This window comes from Zychaea mexicana (assembly GCF_025766255.1).
Source record: "Zychaea mexicana strain RSA 1403 chromosome Unknown BDB00scaffold_4, whole genome shotgun sequence".
Classification (NCBI taxonomy): Eukaryota; Fungi; Mucoromycota; class Mucoromycetes; order Mucorales; family Lichtheimiaceae; genus Zychaea; species Zychaea mexicana.
Genome location: NW_026516667.1, coordinates 319266 through 337973, shown reverse-complemented (window position 1 = coordinate 337973; position 18708 = coordinate 319266). Strand labels below are relative to the sequence as shown.

The 18708-nt window shown below is 42.9% G+C and overlaps 4 protein-coding genes across 4 annotated transcripts; all 4 read right to left on the bottom strand.

The window, feature by feature from the left end:
• Positions 1–1397: 1397 nt before the first annotated feature.
• Positions 1398–2573, bottom strand: BDB00DRAFT_783768 (uncharacterized protein; the record flags this gene model as incomplete). The annotated part of the gene is made up of 1 exon (XM_053120409.1): positions 1398–2573. One exon carries the CDS (start codon positions 2571–2573, stop codon positions 1398–1400), a length of 1176 nt encoding a protein of 391 aa, XP_052984905.1.
• Positions 2574–8333: 5760 nt separating this feature from the next.
• BDB00DRAFT_394569 (uncharacterized protein) lies at positions 8334–9375 on the bottom strand. The gene is made up of 4 exons (XM_053117224.1): positions 9191–9375; positions 8972–9098; positions 8831–8887; positions 8334–8726 (listed from the first exon to the last, which is right to left on the bottom strand). Exons 1-4 carry the CDS (start codon positions 9193–9195, stop codon positions 8496–8498), a joined length of 420 nt encoding a protein of 139 aa, XP_052984904.1. The 5' UTR covers positions 9196–9375; the 3' UTR covers positions 8334–8495.
• Positions 9254–12671, bottom strand: BDB00DRAFT_394516 (MRC1-like domain-containing protein). The gene is made up of 5 exons (XM_053117223.1): positions 11531–12671; positions 10625–11453; positions 10125–10545; positions 9873–10054; positions 9254–9750 (listed from the first exon to the last, which is right to left on the bottom strand). Exons 1-5 carry the CDS (start codon positions 12532–12534, stop codon positions 9418–9420), a joined length of 2769 nt encoding a protein of 922 aa, XP_052984903.1. The 5' UTR covers positions 12535–12671; the 3' UTR covers positions 9254–9417.
• A 2037-nt stretch (positions 12672–14708) lies between these two features.
• BDB00DRAFT_798839 (nucleotide-diphospho-sugar transferase) lies at positions 14709–17064 on the bottom strand. The gene is made up of 3 exons (XM_053121647.1): positions 16278–17064; positions 16084–16139; positions 14709–15998 (listed from the first exon to the last, which is right to left on the bottom strand). Exons 1-3 carry the CDS (start codon positions 16897–16899, stop codon positions 15168–15170), a joined length of 1509 nt encoding a protein of 502 aa, XP_052984902.1. The 5' UTR covers positions 16900–17064; the 3' UTR covers positions 14709–15167.
• Positions 17065–18708: the final 1644 nt, after the last annotated feature.

Here is an 18708-nt window from a genome sequence, read left to right as displayed (position 1 = left end):
AAACTTCTCCTGTTGTGGGTATGGTTATGTATCATTTAAGAAGCTGAGCCTAATATTACTTCATTACTACAGTAGTGAAAGATTAAGATATTCTAGGCTCAAACGTATGATTAGGATAACACCTCAAAGCCTATCAGGCTCCCAGCCATTTTTTTGGGTGCTATGGGCATTCGACCTCTGCACTTATTTCTCTTTGTAGTAGCAAACCAGCGAACCCTCTTTACAGTAATTATCTATAAATAAATATTGGCCAAAAGAGAAGAACGTAGATTCTATAGCGAGTGTGATGAAAGATTACGTACCCGCCATTACTACTACTATGTATTGGCACGGAAAACAATGGAATTGATGGCTAACATTGTAGTAGGGTGTCTGCCCTCCTTACGAATTCGAATAGTCCATACCCATGATTTTTTTTTGAAATCGAATGCTTTTAGCGCCTTTCTTTCTTCATGAACGGTATGCTGTGGTACGTATTTCAAATGATGTGTTCGTATAATAGTAGCGAACGAGATGAATGTGTACACAGCAGTACAGTACATACATATACCTTCATCGATCTATGAGTGCTGCTCTCTAGATACTACATAATATAACTTCACTACTGCTTGTACATCAGTACCATCAGGTTGTACGAATCTCTAAAAAACCACAGAACAGAGAGGAGCAACACCTCAACAAAAGCACGGACGATAGTACTCCCGGTGACACTTAACTATACTATAAAGTTAAGTGATAGAAGCGCTTTCGTATATGCTCTACATATAAAACGCCCAAAGCACTCAAATCTGGCGTATGAAAGAAAAAGAGAAGAGAGCGATAAATGCCCCGGGTATACATAAGTGCTGCATGTGGGATGATCCTTTGTATGCCTGTGCGCGCCACTGAAAACGGCTAAATATACCCCACCTCCCCAATACACACGCAAATCTCATCTTTGCGTCATTTGCAGTTGTGTATGTAATAGCTTCAAATTTCCACACAAAAAAAAAGATGCGCGTTCCTCCTTTAGGATTGGAGTGCGGTTTTATGAGGAGTGCACATACTGTAATACACAAACGAACCCATCAATGAATGTGCAGTAAACTGTAAATGATCTTGGTTGATAACCTCACAAAAATAATTGCTCTTTTGTACAAGTGGAATAACAATTATCCCTTTTTTCTTTCTTTTTGAAAAATGATGAATGCGTAAGTGAGTTTGTGTGTGTGAGGGTGGGTGTGGATGGGTCCGAAGAAAAAGGAAAACGAAGGGGTAAATTAAAGAAAGCAAAGGAAAACAAAGAGAACGCGGACAGAGTCATATGTGGGGGATGTACTAGAGTTATGTAGCAGTAGTAATAGTTGAAGGGTGAGATGGAAAACAAAGAGATAGAAGAGGTATTAAGAAGCTAGCTTTTACAAGAAGAAGTGAGTGTATTTGCGACTATCCGCGTGGATCTGCATCTCGGACAGTTTATATTCGTTCAACTCCTGTTTGATCTTCATTGCCATCATTTGAGTGATCTTTTGGCAAGTAGCGGCTGTATCGCTGCGTCGATCATACTCGGATGAGCCGAACGTCTCATGCACTTGTATGGTAGGACAGAACTGAATTCTTCTCCTGGTGGACGATTTATTACTGCACGAGGTAATTTCCGTCGTAGCAACACTCGAGGACGAAGAAGTCGGTCGCAATTTGGGCGAGCCATATGTCGGCAAGCCGTAACGCTGTTGCTGTTGCTGGCCTTCTACTACTGATTCTGCGGTATTATTGTTGCTATCATTATGATTGCTGTTGTCTATCGAAGGCGGCAGTCCACAACGACGACTGTGATTGGTGTTTTCTTGTACTGATGCTTCTTCATCGTTGTCGTCCTCTTCCACCTCAAGCACTGTTGGTACAGTGCTGCTGCCAGTACTGTTTTTGTGAAACAAATTTGACAAGGATGCAATTGATCGTCGGCGGAATGATTTTGAGCGGCTAGGTGCTGCTCCACAGCTGTTGTTGGAAGTGCTGCTCTTGTTTGTAACATTGCTTTGGGTTGTCGCATTGGAAACAATTGAGCTGGTATCGTCAAAAGTGCTGCTGTTGAGCGATGTGTTGGAGCCATTGCGCCCATATAGTGATGCACGGCCAGAGACTATAGATCCGGTATCACAGTCGTCCTGCTTTCCTCCTCTTAAACTACTGACGCTAAATACCTTGCGCAGGCGTTTCGACAGCGAGACCTTGGAGCTGACGGACATTTCTGAGCGCATAGAGACGGTCGATGACACTGATGTGACGGATGATCGACGGCCCGATGAAAAATCGGACGATGCTCCAGTAACAGACGATGTCGTTGAGGAAGACGACGATGAAGGTCGCGGTGATCGAGCATCATGCATCATGGCTAATGGCATTGGGCTGTTGCGTGGCACAGCAGATCGTGGTCGGTCATCAGGGCTACGTCGAGTTGACGGTCGTTGCTGCTGCTGCTGCTGATGTTGCTGCTGATATTGCTTTAAGGATGGTCTATGCTGACTTTTGGAAGAGCGAGGAGAAGACGATGAAGAAGGAGCAGGTGTAGAGGTTGATTTTTGAACTTGCATCGGTGAAGGGCTATTCCGTGCACGCGATGAAGGCCGTTGTGGCTGCTGGTGTTGCGGATAAGCGATTTGCTGTTGTTGTTGTTGTTGTTGTTGAGGTGCATTAGGATAATATTGATAATAAGAAGGTACGTAGTAGTAGGAACCATTTGCGGCGGCTGCGGCATATTGCTGATGGTAAAGAGACCAGTCGGCTGGATAGGCTTGCTGCTGCGGGTACGCCCAAGCCGAGGAATCATGCACAGGCTATATTTACCCAATCCAGATAAGAGCAAAGAGAGAAAAAGAAAGAGAGGAAATAGCAAATTAGTTACAGGAGGCAAAGCAAAATGTTAGGAGTGGATGTGTACGTAACAAGTGCGTTGAGTGTGTGTACTATGTGGAAGATTTTTCTTGCCGAGCGCGTGACGACCCCCAAAAACGGCCCACTTCTAGGGTTGCATGATTTCCCTTTCAACAAGATCCCGACAAGGCCGCACTAAATTGGGCAGCCCTGCTCTCTTGTTTTATTTCTGGGTACGGGCACGCGCTCCACAGAAGCCAAGAGGGGTGGGGGTGGAAGGAATGTCTTTTTTTAGATACTTGCCTGCTGTTGTTTGTAACGCATCTTGTAAATTTCTTCTTTATGTTGCTGCTGCTGGCTTTTGCCTGAGCGCTTTTGCTGTTGCTGTATGGGCAACGTTGTATTCAAAGTTGTAGCGGAAGCCATTGGATTCAGTCAATCGTATGGAAATAGCAAGGGACGAGAGATAAAATAGGGCTTGATTGTCGTCAAGTGAGGTAAGTTGCGAGAGATAGTGTGTGTGTCTTTGGGTTTAAGAAAGGATTAGAAGAAGATGGGAATGGATTGACACGTTGTAGTCGGTCTGTCTGTGTTATTGGGAGGAATGTACACGCAAATTGTAAGTAGGATAGTAAGAGTGATGTATATACAGATGGTTGAATAAACGTAATATAATATAGTGGAGGATATCGTATATGCAACCTAGTAGTAAGAGTGTAATAGTGTTTGAAGAAAGAAAAGAGAAAGAGAGGGGACGTCGGGCCAGTTTCTGACGGCTGCGTACGTGTATCAAATAAACAAAAAGGATTGGAAAGGGTAGTGGATGGGAAAAAGGAAGGTAGCACACAAGACGAGCACCGCTTTTTAAATGCCCAGAGCTTGCGCCAGTTTTTACCTCTCCGCCTTGTGTGGCCCTTCGCACAACAGCAGCACGCAGACAGACATCAACCACCCTATGACCTCAGCTATAGTAGTATTTTAGCCTGCTCCTCCTCCTCCTCCTCGCTGCGGTCCTCCCACCCCACCCTCCCCTCCCCTCTCTCCCCCAAAATTCTTTCCACGAAATCCTCCTGCCTGCTGTGCTGCATTCTCTTTCTCTCTCTCCGGGCATATTATGGCTTTGTCCCTTGAAACCCCACTGCTCCTTACATTCTGTATACCACTTACCGAGAGAACAACACGGCTTGTTTTTCATTGACCTAAAAGCTACAGCGACAGAAACAGCGATCGTGGTCATATACCAAGAAGAAGAAAAAACAAGGTTTTGTACATTTTCTGCAAAAAAAGTTGATAGCGGAACACAAAGTAATAAGCTGGCAAATGTGTAATGCCGACGACGAACGACGGACCACAAACAGCAACAACGCCAATATCACACAAACAATCAACATTAAACAAGCTTCATATTCGTTCAAAACGATAAAGAAAGTCCGTTAAACTTTGTACAACTATCCCTTGTCGTACAGAACCGCCTTTTTTGTATTCGAATCATCGATATTCACCGTCCCCTCCCCCACCTCAGCCCGTCGCTAAATCGAGTTTCTCATTTTCCACTTGTTGAATGCATCCTTGGGGTCATTTTAACGGAGACACTCTATCTCGGCTGCAGTGCGATCCCCTTTGTACGCGACTTGAGCGGGCTTCCGTACACGCTCTATCTCCTTTTGAAAGCGACATTAGAGAGAAGGCACGATAACAGAGTTCTTGTTTCGTTATCGTTGTCCACGTTGCGGAAAGACCCAAATTAAACGTAGCCAATTAAAGTGCAAACAATTAACTAGGCTTTTTAGCACTTGATATTCAAATGATACTAACTATCCGACTTATTCATTCACAGTAGAGTGAGTATGATGCAGTATGCAATCATCGTCATCGTCGGATCAAAAATACGAAAAACACGGGTGTACATTAACTTCCTACTAGCAGTACTAAGCGTACTTCCGGCTGTTCTATGTATCTCTTGTCTTTTTCACAAATGTCAGTCTGCATGACACTTCTCCGATAGAATCTTATACGTGTGTATGTACACCATGTAAGGTTTAACGAGCTGCTCCTGGGGCTGCTCCTGGGACTATCTTCCCGTAAAAAAGGGTGAGGACGATATGATGGATGGGGTGGATCAATAATTAAGAGTGTGTATGTTGATTAAAAAAAAAGAAATTCTCTGTGCGCGCAACTTTCCCTCTTTCTTTTTTCTCGTGTTTAGCAAAGGTATACATTATAAGTCGAATTTTCACCCTCCTCCAAAAGCCCTCTTTCAAATAAAAGGAAGAGGGAGCTGGCTTTGTTTCTCCTTGGCAAATTTCCTCATATAGGTGTCCACCTCGCCTCATCATATGATGTTCACACCAAGAACTAGGGTTGTTCTTCTTCGGCTGGAGGGCGAGAGAAATAAAGAGAAAAGTAAAACACACATTTTTGGAGAAGGCACCAGGCACGATTTTGAAAGAAAAATGCTTTTTTGAGATCAAAACGGAGTCGTTTTTTATCAAAGCAGGAATACACGAAAACTGTACAAAAATAACATCCGGCCGCCCCTCGTCTTCTATTATCCTATTCTTGAGGGTCAATCTGTTGTGTTGTTGTTAATAATACCTCTCTTGTTGTATTGATGCTTTTATAAAAGCTTTCGCACTCGATATAGTTCTTGTAGATTGGTAATTTTATGTGATATGAATTCTCTATTGGATTAACCTCGATCCCAAACCCGCGGAAACCAATAAGTTTGTTTGGTGCAAGTAAACCGACTATTCGGTAAAAACTTTAAAGAGAAAAAGAGAAGTATTTGGAAGGCGTAACATGCATACACGGACATACATTCTATGCTTTTTATTAATAAAAACTTATCACAATAATTGACATGCACATACACACAGTTTCTCCTTTAAAAAAAGGTTCAGGGAGCATTAGAGAACAAACTTTGCTTGTCTGTGTTAACAAGTACATGTGCGAATTCTGTCATTGGTGTAACCATTAGCTACATTAGTTCACTGCAAAAGATTCGAGATGACGATATTATATTAACCACAATCCCATACTAAGAGTTTGAATGAACGAAAAGCTAAAAGCGTTCGGCAGGATGTAAGTAGATCATCCTGTGCAACCCAGTCCTGGTTTCTGTTTTTTTAATTAATTTTAAAACATACCCAATAAGTCGTTATAATAATGCATTATGTTTTTCGAATTAAACCTTAAAAATATCAGTCGCCATGGTAACCATTTTTTAGTGTGGTGCTTTAGCCCATAAAAAGCATATGTTGCCATGATATTGAAGTCGTGAAAACCAAAGTAACTTGTCAAAACAGAACTGGCTATTATGGAACCATTAAAAATGGACTATACTAGGCAGTAATGATTGCGATATTCCATAGAACGAAGATATTACGGTTATTGGATAGCATATATGAGGTTTGGGGAGCTGTTAAAGCGTTTCCGCTAAAAAAGTTTCAGTGAAAATGAGTCGCTGCTGAGTCATCGAATAGGCTTATGCACACAGAACAAGAACTAACAGCTTTTCTATTTAGTTGATGCGATAAAAAATGATCTTTTAGCGTTTATCCATGCTGCAAATATATCAGTTATAAAAGTGCTGCATGCTCATTGGTTTTGGAAACAGCAGTAAATAGCAACATCAGATACAGCAAGAACAACATCAGACAATAATCAAAAGTCCCTAAGAAGTGCGTGCGCATAGAAACATTAGAAAACCGAGAAACATAAAAAAGGGAGAAAGCAAGTCAAGAGAAAGTGACATAAATTTATATCAAGCATAAGCACGATATAACTGGTAATAACTGATAAGAAACGTCTGCTTTGATGCCAATTGTGGTGCCACCACTTGGTGCTACTATGAAGGATGTATACATATGATGCTGTACGGATGACAAGTCCTGTTCGGTGTCCTCAAATTTCTGTTTCCTGTTGACACAAGGAGAGAAGAGATATAATGCTGACATCCATATATCCCGTTTTTTTTCTTATGGGAGCAGAAAGCTTATCATAAGGACAAATAACAACTAGTGGTAGCAAAAAGAGGACATACATGAGTACAGTGATATAATACTATTGCTTTCTATACATACTTAAGATAAGGGAAGCTCATTTATCGACAATAGAAGAACATGCTTTGATAGATCATATTTAATTTTACTTTATCTGCCGGATTTCACTATATCAAATACCAGAAGAAACTAGAAGAATTCCTACAAACCAACTCCTTTTCTAATAACGTTCTGGTGCATTCTCATTATCACTGAGCATCATCTACCAATCATGCTGACGCCATTTGGCTACAGTATGTGATAGATATATATACTGCGACAACAATACTAAAGATGATAATCATTACGTACTCGTCGCATCATGTCCACAAATCTGTATATGCTACTTACAGACTTTTAGACTCGTCACAGACTCCAGACGCCACCCTTTGCATCTTACACAGCTATAACTGCAAGAGCTACATTTCCATGTTCTAGATGTATCTCAATAATTCCTGCATAAATGATAGCCACCCTATAACAATTCACAAATGCCAAACCACTTATCACGACAAAGAGACACGTACGACAGAAAAAAAGAACGATAGAGCAGCAAGTACAGGAGGCCAGAAAAATAACGATAAGCGATAAGAAATATATAGTAAAAGGAGGCGATACATACACTTTTATTGTCTATTCATATGCTCTGTCGTTCTTGCTGTTTCTTCTGATGCTTGTTGCAGGTCTTCGCACCAAAGTTCAAGGCCATCCTGGCAATGCGTGTTTGCTCTCGTTTTTATCTCTGCCCTTGCTCAAACTAATGTGGAATGGATAAAGCCTAAACATGGGATGAAAACCTCAAGAATCCTTATAGGAGACATTCTCTGGGCAGCAGCTATCATACATACCATGTTGTATACATTCCATGTTGACTACGCTACTGTTGTTGCTTCTGCTGAGATGATTTTCATCTCCAACACACGAGTATACGTAGTGCTAATTTACCCTGAAGATCATAATGGTTTGTTCTTTCTCTTTTCAAGCTACACATATACTATATTCTTACAGTGAAGCACATGTCTGTGCTTTCTTTTTACAATCACTCCCTACCCCCAACTCCCCCGTCTTCAAAAACTACATACTCACAAACTTTAAAACGTACATCGTGTATTCCTTTACCCTTCTTTTTATGCTCCAGAAAATCATAATCTATGTGTTCGGTACTAATCATAACTTTGTGCACTAGTCTCCGTGGTTTGAACAATAAAATACTTTGAAGTTGCAACAGTATGATAACGGATCCATGTACAGTCGTGTAGCACCTAGAATATACATTCATATTATCAAAATCCTTCAATGTAAGCTAATATGCGTCGCGTTTCTTATTTCAATATGTTGTAGTAATACATGAGCAAGGGAAGAGTAATTTTATCCTTTTTTTTTGAGCTTACAACAATAGTAAGAAAGCTCGTAAAAAAGACATGCTGCAGATACGAACACTTCTCCTGTCCCTTCTTTCTATAATCATCTCCTGGTTTCAAGCCCTTCCTAATTCTTTTTAATTGCTTCTGCTGTCTGTCCTTGTTGTTCTTGTTGCTTGTTGTGTATGGTATGATTACGGCGTAGTTTTCGGCACAAGTAGCACTCTTTTTGGTTTTTTCTCTAAATATCTTGCTCCACTTCTCCTACTTTTTGTCCTTGGTCCATCTGTTCTTCGGGGGTCGACCATGATATCCGTCCCAATATTCCTGAGCCCCAATAGATAACGAAAAACAGTATTACTGCAACTGCAACATAGTAGCATAATTGTCGTTTGTGCCGTGTCGATGCCATGCGATTCATGCGTCCATATGACTGTCGAAGTGTTTGTCCGAGTCCGCCGAATGCACTATTCTAATAATACGTACGATAGATATGAGCAAGAAGGGAGAAGAAGGAGTGTTGTTATACGCCACGTGTCATTAGTGGTATCATTATTTGAAAGTGGGCACTCTTACCGACTCATCAACAAGCCTGTCTTGATCGTTCACATCTTGATGCATATCAATGGTTATCTATAATCAGAAGCGCATCATATTTAAGCTTTAACTTAATCGAAAGCAAGGGTGTGATGCAGTTGCTAGAACAGACAAACTTACGTTTTTCAATGCTGACAATTTTGAGCCGAGTTCATTCATGCGAACATCATTTTGTTGCTCAAAGACATAGCTATTGTTATTGTCGGATCTCGATTGGCTCGAGTCACCACGATTACTAGCATTCGACCTATTCCGCACACAAAACAAGGCACCAAAGATTCACGTTATTGGAAAGCTTCCAAAAATAAAACAGGATACTAAATTGTCACTTCAGGTTACCACATGCGTTAGGAATTTCACGTTTATGACCAAAGAAGAAGCGAGTATATTAAAGCATAGAAATAAGAAGAAAAAAGAAACCCAGCAGTTATTATTGTTCTTATTAACTATTTGTTCTTTAACACACTCAATAGTCTGGGCTGTCGTTTTGGCACCGGGCTCGTGTCATTGAATTGTACATTTTTGGTCGTCATTCGTGATACCTCAATGAAAACGGCACTTTTTTGTTAGCACATGCCATATGTCACATAGCAACAACTATGCTGTGGGGCGATTTCTTTTAGGCTATCGTTCTTTACCTTTCTTTCCTTAGTTTGCTGTGCAGCAGTCAAACCCATACGCGGTCCAGTTTCACTGGTCGATCCCAAGCTGCTATTGACATCGTTCAATAGGTGCCTTAACCGGTTGCGTCGTTGGGCTCTTGCAGTTGGACTGGAAGCAGGGTCGTCACGGACTCGTTCAATGATGTCTATTCTTTCCTCGTATTCGTCCACCATGGTGCTTGTGATCATGTTGGTGTGTATTGTTGCTGACTCTTCGAGAATGTCAATCGGCTCATCCTGTAAAGGCCGTATCCATTTATTAGTGAATCGGCCAGAGTATGGAAAACTACTTGTAAATGCAGACTATCATAGTAGGTAGTAGGTAGTACAGTAATTACAAGTGATGATAGACTGCTTACCTCGTTGTCATCATCAATGGGTATCTCGATCTCTTCATCGCTTTCCATAATCATGCTGACCTTGCTGCCTGGCTCGTTTTCTTGGTCATTATCTTCCTCTATATCGCTCAAGCCACAAGCATCATTTGTCTCGGGTAAGGGCTGACCGGCTTGTGCGAATGCTCGTGTCTTTGGATCCTTAGCTGTAATTAACGTTCACGTTAGTCTGTAAAAAAAAATTGTACAAAGTATCAAGCATTTAAAGGTATGTACCTAGTAACTCCAATCCATCCCCACTTTCTTCCAATAGCTTGCGACGTCGTTCAGCAGCAGCTAATCTCAATGCAACAAGGTCATTGTCGTTATCGTCGTAGATATCGAAATCTTCCAGCATGAGACCCATTTCTTTCGCAGCCCGTCGTCGGCGCAAATCACCGCTCATAATATCCTTCAACAGTCGTTCAACCATGTGCTTGTCCGTTTCCGCAAGTTGGTTGTTCAATGTTGCTCGCAGCGCTTCTTCATCCACATGCTCATCAGTTTTATCTACCAACATGCCGTCTTGCTCGAATCGATCTAAATGCTCGTCGTCACTTAAGTCAGCACCACCTGCACCATAGTATTCGTCTTCAGATTCTTCGGCCTCAGCATCAAGATATTTGCTCTTGCTTTTCTTCTCGGATGATGATGGATTCTGTGTACAAAACTAAGCGTTAGAAAATGTCATACACGAAAGTTTATCACTTGATGACGCAAAAGAGGAAAAAGCCTACAGTTGTTGTTGGGGTATCTTTATTAGTAGCAGGATGGTCCTTCAAAAAGTCACTTAATGAAAGTCCTTCCTTGAGTTTCTTTGATCTTTCGTCGTCGTCATCCGACTTTTCTTCTTCGTCATCCATAAGAATGGCGTTGTTTCGTTTGCGCTTGCCAGTGTTTGTTGCTCCCTCATTTTCAGCAAAACCAGCGTTTGTGTTATCTTGATCCTGCATCACCTCGTCTTCTTCAGGGCCTACTATTGCAGTGTCGTTGCCTTTGTCATTGTCGTCATCGTCTAATAGGTCCTTTTTCAAAGCATCGCCATCATCATCGGATCCAAGTAATACTTCTTCGTCATCCGGTTCCTCTTCATCACCAGAATACATCAAGGGCGCTTCCTCCTCATCGATATCATCTGATCTGCTATTGGTAGCGGTGGGATTTCGGTCTTCTGCTTTCCCTTTTAAAAAGTGTTGCTTTACTTGAAGATCGATGACCTTGGCTTCTTTTTCCAGCTCTATCTGCTTTTTTGCCCGTTCTTCAGGAGTTAAATAACTGCCGCGTGCACGTGCTTTTTCTTCGTATTCTTTACGCATTGACGCCATTTCTTCCATCATCCTTTCCTCCAATTTTTTGTTGAGGTCGCGGTGGGTCATGGTTTTGCGTACAGGTGATTGTTGCCAAAACTGCATTGGTTGGCGCAACCTGTCAGGAGATGCAAGTTCGTATCCACGCTTGGATGGGCCTCCAACAATTTCGATATCGCTATCGTCATCCTCTAAAAATGCCATCATTGCTCGTTGTCGTCGATCTGGTTGCTGTTGTTGCGCTGGTTCGTTCGCCTCACTGCATGATAATCACTCTTAGCCCTTCTTTTCCCTTCTGCTATCCATGTCCCGCGATAGTCAAGTTACAGAACTCACGTCAACTTTGCCAGACCACATCCATCTTTAACTGCGGATTCTGTTAGTTTTCTTCCTTTGATCTTCTCTACAGCACCGCCAATCACCAGCTTATTTGTTCGAGGTTGTAGTCGTGCTGAAACTGAACGAGCAAAACGCTGATTTTCTTGATGCATTAACATTTCGGCCTTTTTGGACATTTTACGCTTGGGCGGTCTCTCACTTCTAGATGTAGCTTCATCATTACTGCTGCTGCTGCTGCTACTGTCTCTGTCATCATCCTCGTCGTTGCTGCCGTTAGCACTGCGGTTGCCTTCTTTTTCACCTCGCTTTCCTTCATCACTCTTTTTGGGAGCTCTCTTTTTACGAGCGGATGCTTTTGGCTTTGGTTTTTGCTGCTGCTTCTTCTGTGGCTGTCGCCGGCGACGACTAGGTGTGCTGTGTGCGGGTTGGTCATCGTCGCTGCTGCTATAGTCGCTATGTTGATCGAGGAAATCAATGGTCTTCTTCCTCCTTACTTTTGAAGAAGATTCTGTAGTTGCTGGAGCTGGAGCTGGGGGTGGTGCAGTCTTTAGCATTTCTTGGATAGCTGCTGACTTTAATGCTGAAGGTGTACGAAACAGTGCATTGTCTTGGATTGGATCGCCTTTTTCGTCATTGCTGTCATCGCTATCGTCGTCAATGCCGTCCTTTGTAAGTGTTGTGTCTCGCATAAGACGTTTTAACCTGGCCGGCAAATTGAGATTGTCGAAACCGTTAAATGGTGCATCGAGATCGTCATCGTCGTCAGAATCAGAGAGATTTGCTGTTTTATTCAATACTGTCTTGTTGAGACCGGTTGATTCAGGGGTATTAATAGCATTGTCTTTCAGGTTGCCCTTGTCCTCGTGGTTACTCGTTTCATCGTCAGACATATCGGATAAGTGCATGGCTTTAAGTCTTCTTAAGCTATCAGCAGCAGTAGCTGAATCTGCTGCTAATCGTGAAGTAGTTTCTGTACCGGAAAGATCTGAAGAAGTGTCCATTTTTAAAAAAAAGGGAGAGGGAAAGGTGAAGTCGCGAGAATATAATAAATGCGTGAGCAGAAAAAAAACCACACGCGACAGCAAAAAATTCGCGACTGCGCGTTCCAAATCCGAAAACGGGCGAATTAAAAATCGCGTGTACCTTTTCAAGCCGACAAGGACGCGAAAGGGTCGAGTTGGCTATTGGATTGATGGCAAGTTCAAAGTAAGTAGCTCCCAAATCTTCCTTAAGAAGGGACATGCTTTTGCAGAGTCTTTTCAAACTATATTTTTGGCAAGGAATTCATTGTTTATAAGGTCTCTACGAAGAAGCAATATAGCAGCCACTTGTTCACTAAAAGCGGGCGGGTTGTCGTAGGCAGAAAAAGAAAGCGAGCCTTATAATCATTTGTACGTGAATATTATACTTATGATAGATTTGAAAGGCATAATGTACATCAATGATCGTGTAAGTGACGGCTCTGAGTTGAATTATTGAGGTACATCTAGTTGTTTGATGCCTAGAAGCAAAAACTGACTTAGGGATGCTGGAGTCTTGTTATTATGCGCTGTCGAGTAATGGAACTATTAAGCTGTAGCTATTTGTATAACAATGCCGATACAAACTATTTTCTGCATTAATGTTGTCGCATGAGTGCTTACTCTTTTGTTGCCACGAGCAGATCTACTTCTCGACTTGACGTTGGCTCATATGAGCAGTTGTCATCTGCAGGTTGTCACTTCTTTCCCGCTTATGTAATTTTTGCTTTGTTGCCTCCGGACACTGATGCCGCTCTTGGCTAAAGATGTGTTGCATCGTGCAGGTTTATACTGCCTTGCGCAATTTGACAGTCTGATATAGTAATGTTGAATTCTTATACGCGTAGCTACCTTTTTGTCGCCACAAGAGATTGCGACTTGATGCTACGAGTTGCGATAATGATTGATGTAATGATAGTGTCATGTTGAAACACAACATTCGATTCTTTAGTTTCTTTGTCTCCACAGTAAAGCTCGATGACAATGATGATGTGTCCTGTCCGCTTTTCGTAAAGTTGAAGATTAACATGCTATCGATACTCATTGTATGTACTAGCTCAAAGATCCCTTGGGCGAAGACTATGCGTAGCTTTGGTATAATGCAATGGTTTGTACGATGATTATTTAAATTGTCGTTTTGTCCGCTAACATAGTCGCACAGACGGTCATTTTCAAACGTGATGGATAGGCATTCCCTTATTTTGGCGGACATATCGCGTTTGAACTTGATCCGTCTGTGCGTGTATTTTTAAAAGATAGCGCACTGTTGACAATGACGTGGTCGAAAATAGATATCAATACAAGCTTGAAGAGACTTTGTTTCTAGAAATACAGTGTGGGTACAGTATTTCAAGTGCCACAGTGAGTCTGAGACAAGTCTGAACAATTTGGCAGAGCTTAATACCCACCTAGAAAATTCCAACTTGCTGTACTTCGAAAAAACGACCACATCAATTGGTTTTTATATGTTTAAACTAATCACACAGAACGAACGCGTAAGAGAATTGGTCTTTCAGCGATGGCTTGATGGACTTCATTATCGTCACTATCGACGGTAGCGCAATTGCAATAGTAATTACGCAAAATCCAAGATATACCTTTTTAACGCATGATATTCCACGTCTATATTTAACCAAGTGTCACATTGAGAGGCAGGAGCTTTTAGGTTGATCCTTCAACAACCATGACATACAGTACAACTAAACTTATATAAAGTCTTTTTGTCCCAGGGAAATATTAGCGTAGTATACCTCTGATTGCTACATACTCTTTCTTTTGAGCAGTGTTACCATTAAATTGAGCGCAGTGGTTTCGTATCGATTAAGCCTCTCAACCTTGATGCGTCACCATAAACCTTTGTCGGGTACCTTTATCCTCCTTACTGGGAGGATAACACTCTCAGTAATTTTGGCTTGTATGCTACAGCGCACAACGTGATGCACTTGACCAGTACTCACTTTCATTAGATTCACTATCATATCGACACACTGTCTACCTACCCAACAATTTACCGTGGTCGGTACGTACTGGTAAATCTGAAGCACCCTCGTGAGGTATTTGTACGACACCATTGCGAAGACAACTATTTCACGTCCTTACAAGCCTGTAGACACACTGAAGCTGTGATGGAATACAAAAAATGTATTAACTACATATGCATATTTTCATGTACCCTGCCTACAACAAGCATATATCGTAACTAGAAGAGAACACGTATTGCTGGGTGAGATTGAACAAAATCTTTTGTATTTTAGAACCAGGTATCAAAAGCATTCTACGGAAGCAGGAAAAGAACAAGGTGGGATAGAAAACAAGTGGCGGGGTGGTGGTGGTGGTGGTGGTTACACGATAGAAAGACAATGTGAAGTGTGTAAAATAGAGAGTAGGTGGATAGGTAGGACTATGTAAAGAAAGGACGATGATGACAAAGGTAGTAAGTATGGGAAGAAGAGTGGAAAAAAAAAGACTTTTCACGACTCGTTATTTCTTTCAGGGGTATTTTTTTTATAAAATCCGACTCTTTCGACGTATGTCGAAGAAAGTAAAGTAATCGTGTTAATATCCCTCCTCGATTCGTGTTTTTTTGCGAGTGTGTATATGGTAAAATAGATGCTTTACTGGCAAGCACGGATCAAATCTTCTCTTGTCTCGATGATGGCAGGGACCTGGATGGTCTTGCCTCCCACAATGTCACGAAGACCTTCACCAGCATAAGAGACCCAAGGAGAGATCTCGAACTGTACCTTCTCACAGTCGTCGACATTCTCACCGGCAACCTTGCCACCAGCGGCCTCAATGAAGCGGATATGCTGAGCAATGATATCGCGTCGTGAAGTTTCGGGGCAATCGGCACCGGCGCCTGGGGCGTTTTTCAAAGGCGAGAACTCTTCCTTACGGTCGACCTCGAGTACGGAGAATTGCTTTGCAAAGGGGAACACGTCAAAGACAAAGCATTCGAGCTTCATGCCGCTGTTGGTCTTGGGAGCAATCTGTTCGCCAGTCTCCAAGTCGACATACTTGATCTTCTTCTTGGCAATGTGGTATTCCAATTCGGATGCGAATGAAGGAACGCGTTCCAAGAATTCAGTAGAGAAGAAGTGGTTGGCAATGTTGGCGGCGCCAAAGGCCAACGAGCCATCCTCGCGGCGCTTCTCGGAGACCTCCTGGGAGATTTCCGAGTATTCAACGACACCATAGCGGCCGTTGCGAACGCAGACAACACCCACAGGTTCTTCGGGGGCGGTCTTGACGGCAACCTTGACACCACAGTCGGTGTTCTTGGACACGCAGTAGCCAATGAATGCGGGATCAGCAACACGGGCCAAGCAGTTGTCAACGCAGTAACAGTGAGAGTACAAGACGCCACGTTCCTTGAGCGACTGAATCACACCGGTGTTCTGCACAGCAGCATAGATACCACCGTTGCCATCAGGGGCAATAGCCACCTAAATATACACACCCCTTGAATTTAGTCACTCTTGCCAGGCAGCATACGCACACAAACAGTAAACAATGAGTAACGAAACGTACCTTGCTCTTGGACTCCAAAATAATCTTGCCCTCCATGGTCAAGCAGGGCAAAGTGCCTGTACAGATAAATAAAGATGCAAGCCAATGAGCATATGGTTTCATTTTCACACGAACACGCACACACACACACACACACACACACAAGCAGAGATAGCCCAGTTTCCGCCCCCCAATCCTTCTCGTAAACTAGTTACCTTGCTGGAAGAAGATGACGTTTTCTTCCTTGAGGCCAAAGAAGTTGTTGGACTTGAAAAACGCGTAGGTGGCAGCGTGGGTCGGACCTGAGGTCATAATGTACCAGGGGATAATGCCTTCGGACTGATCACCAGGCTTCTTGTACTGACGTGCAATGTCCTGGAGACGCAAAATACGTTCTGCTTGAAGTTGGAACAAGCTCTTGCTGGACGGCAGCTTAATGTCATAGCAGCCCTTGGGTGCACTAGAGCCCAAACGAGTGCCTTGACCACCTGCCATCAAAATGACGGCCACTTTACCCTGTGCAATCTGCTTCAACCCCAAGGTCTCCCAGTCATTACGGGTCTCTGCAGAGGCCTTGATGACGGAATCAAACACGTCTTCTGACAACGGCTCCACGGCTGCTTCTTGGTCCTTGCTGGCAGCTTCGGCACCAGCAATGGCCTTGGTATATATTTGGTTGACACGCTCGACATCCATAGCAGACAGCTGATCATACAACTCGCGTTGTTCTGCAGGCGCGAGCTGGTCGAGAAACTGCAGAACGTGTCCCTGACCAGCTTGTTCGTAGCGGGTCTTCAAGGCCTGAAGTTCGGAATCGGGGATGTCGCTGATGGTCATGGTTTAGTTGTGTAGATAAGGAAAGATGACGGGGAGATGTGCGTGTGGGTGGGTGAGTGGGGGACAAAGAGATGATAGAGTGAGAAGAAGGAGAAGAAGCAGGCGGAAATAAAGGCCAGAACCTTTTTAAAGTTACAAACAGGTCAGGGCTAATGCGTGTTCTGACCTTCTGTCAACAAAAACTCTTGTCCCTCACAGTGGCCATTATAGCCATTCCACGGAACGGAGTTTTGGGCATGTTGCACTAGACCGATATTTTATTTTTAACAACTCAACTCCAACTCTCCGCAAATAACGTTCGTCGTAGACAGCGACAGAACTGTCATTCGAACAATTAGGCTTCACGGGCTCAATGAGTGTGCGCATGTGGTATGCTTTCTATAGAAAAACGTCCTCGATGATGGTGTATAGCCATAGCTGCTGCTTTGTTCTCTCTTTCTCTCTCGCCAAGGAAGATCGATTACATATGCAGGGGGGACACGCAGGAATATACGGAAAAGAAAAGGGGGTGAAGGCAGTTGTTGAATCACATTAGTTGCTGTCAGTTTTTGGCTCAAAGCACATACAGCTTGTTGGGCGTGGGCGATGTCTGTTTTAACCACAGTGCCACGATCTCATTTGACGAAATAATCAGGCTTATTGGAATTCACGGGCCATCTAGAAGAGAGCTATATTTATCACGGCTGCAGGAAAGGAAACCCGAGATAACCATCATGGATCTGCTGAGTGTGAACTACGACAAGAGGAAGAAATGCCCTGTGTGCTGTGCTTGTGCGTGATCAGCTGATTATCGATGTCAGCAGCACTTATTCCTGTCAAACACCCTCTATGCATGCAGAGAAAGACGTTATTGGCCGGGAAGCATTTGCTGCTATAGTATTAGTTTGATAGAGTATCTGCCGCCCAAGGACAAGGACGGAAAATCATCGTTCCTCGGACACTCTTCTCGCTAATGCTCCCCCATGTTTATTGATCAACGTATACATTAAATGTCTCGCTGGTCTTAAAACTGATGGAAAACGATGGTGACACATTTCGCTCTGGAACATGCAAATTATCACTTGCATGCATATATCAGCACTGATAAACAGTAATATGTATGTTGTAATATATATGCTCTACATATCGAAAAATGGAGGGTCATCGAGGGTTGGCTTGCTTCAGCAGTAGCAGCTAGAGGAAAGGGGATGCCGTCTCTCTGACTTGTAGTAGCACATGGTGAACGATAATGACAAAAAGATATCCAGCATGTTAATCATTGGACCGGACTTTGAATTACCGACGATGCAAGGTCTCACATTCAGTAGGTCCCTCCCCCCATAAACCAGATCATGGGTAGCACTACTAACAGTGGTGTACTAGGCCAAACTCCAATGATGATATCATCATTGACTTTCGCTCAGAAAAGGCTAGTAAGCTCTTGTATCACGAAATTTGCTCATATCATGGAAATGGTCTGGTTCTTGTATTATGGAGAAATTGAGCAACGGTGGCGTCCTCATCTTGTCATGCAAAAGGAAAGCACAGGAGAAAGCTCACACTGTCGCTCAGCGTATCCAAAGTGCCAGAAACTGTCCAAGTTGCTGGTGCAGTATGCGTATGAGACAGCAGCATTTGTAGTAACGACGTGTGCATGTTGTGCACTTTAAGTTTGTAGATAAAATATAACGGATTCCTTTTTAAACTAACATTAGGCTACTGTGGCGGCGCGAGCCATGTAATAGCCCATCGCGACATAACAAGAGTTGTCAACGAAGCATTTATTATTGTCGCTCTCCGTACTGTAGCAGCAGGTGGATGGATACTTCC

Excerpts from the sequence above, each read along its gene's own strand:
- BDB00DRAFT_394569 (XM_053117224.1), bottom strand. Across the intron at positions 8,888-8,971 it reads AATTGTCAGCATTGAAAAAC|ATAACCATTGATATGCATCA; the intron begins GTAAGTTTGTCT and ends TTCTGATTATAG. Across the intron at positions 8,727-8,830 it reads ACAGGCTTGTTGATGAGTCG|AATAGTGCATTCGGCGGACT; the intron begins GTAAGAGTGCCC and ends ACGTATTATTAG.
- BDB00DRAFT_394516 (XM_053117223.1), bottom strand. The coding sequence starts at position 12,534 with ATGGACACTTCTTCAGATCTTTCCGGTACAGAAACTACTTCACGATTA. Across the intron at positions 11,454-11,530 it reads TGTGGTCTGGCAAAGTTGAC|TGAGGCGAACGAACCAGCGC; the intron begins GTGAGTTCTGTA and ends ATTATCATGCAG. Across the intron at positions 10,055-10,124 it reads GGATGGATTGGAGTTACTAG|CTAAGGATCCAAAGACACGA; the intron begins GTACATACCTTT and ends CGTTAATTACAG.
- BDB00DRAFT_798839 (XM_053121647.1), bottom strand. The coding sequence starts at position 16,899 with ATGACCATCAGCGACATCCCCGATTCCGAACTTCAGGCCTTGAAGACC. Across the intron at positions 16,140-16,277 it reads CGTCATCTTCTTCCAGCAAG|GCACTTTGCCCTGCTTGACC; the intron begins GTAACTAGTTTA and ends TTATCTGTACAG. Across the intron at positions 15,999-16,083 it reads TTTTGGAGTCCAAGAGCAAG|GTGGCTATTGCCCCTGATGG; the intron begins GTACGTTTCGTT and ends GTGTATATTTAG.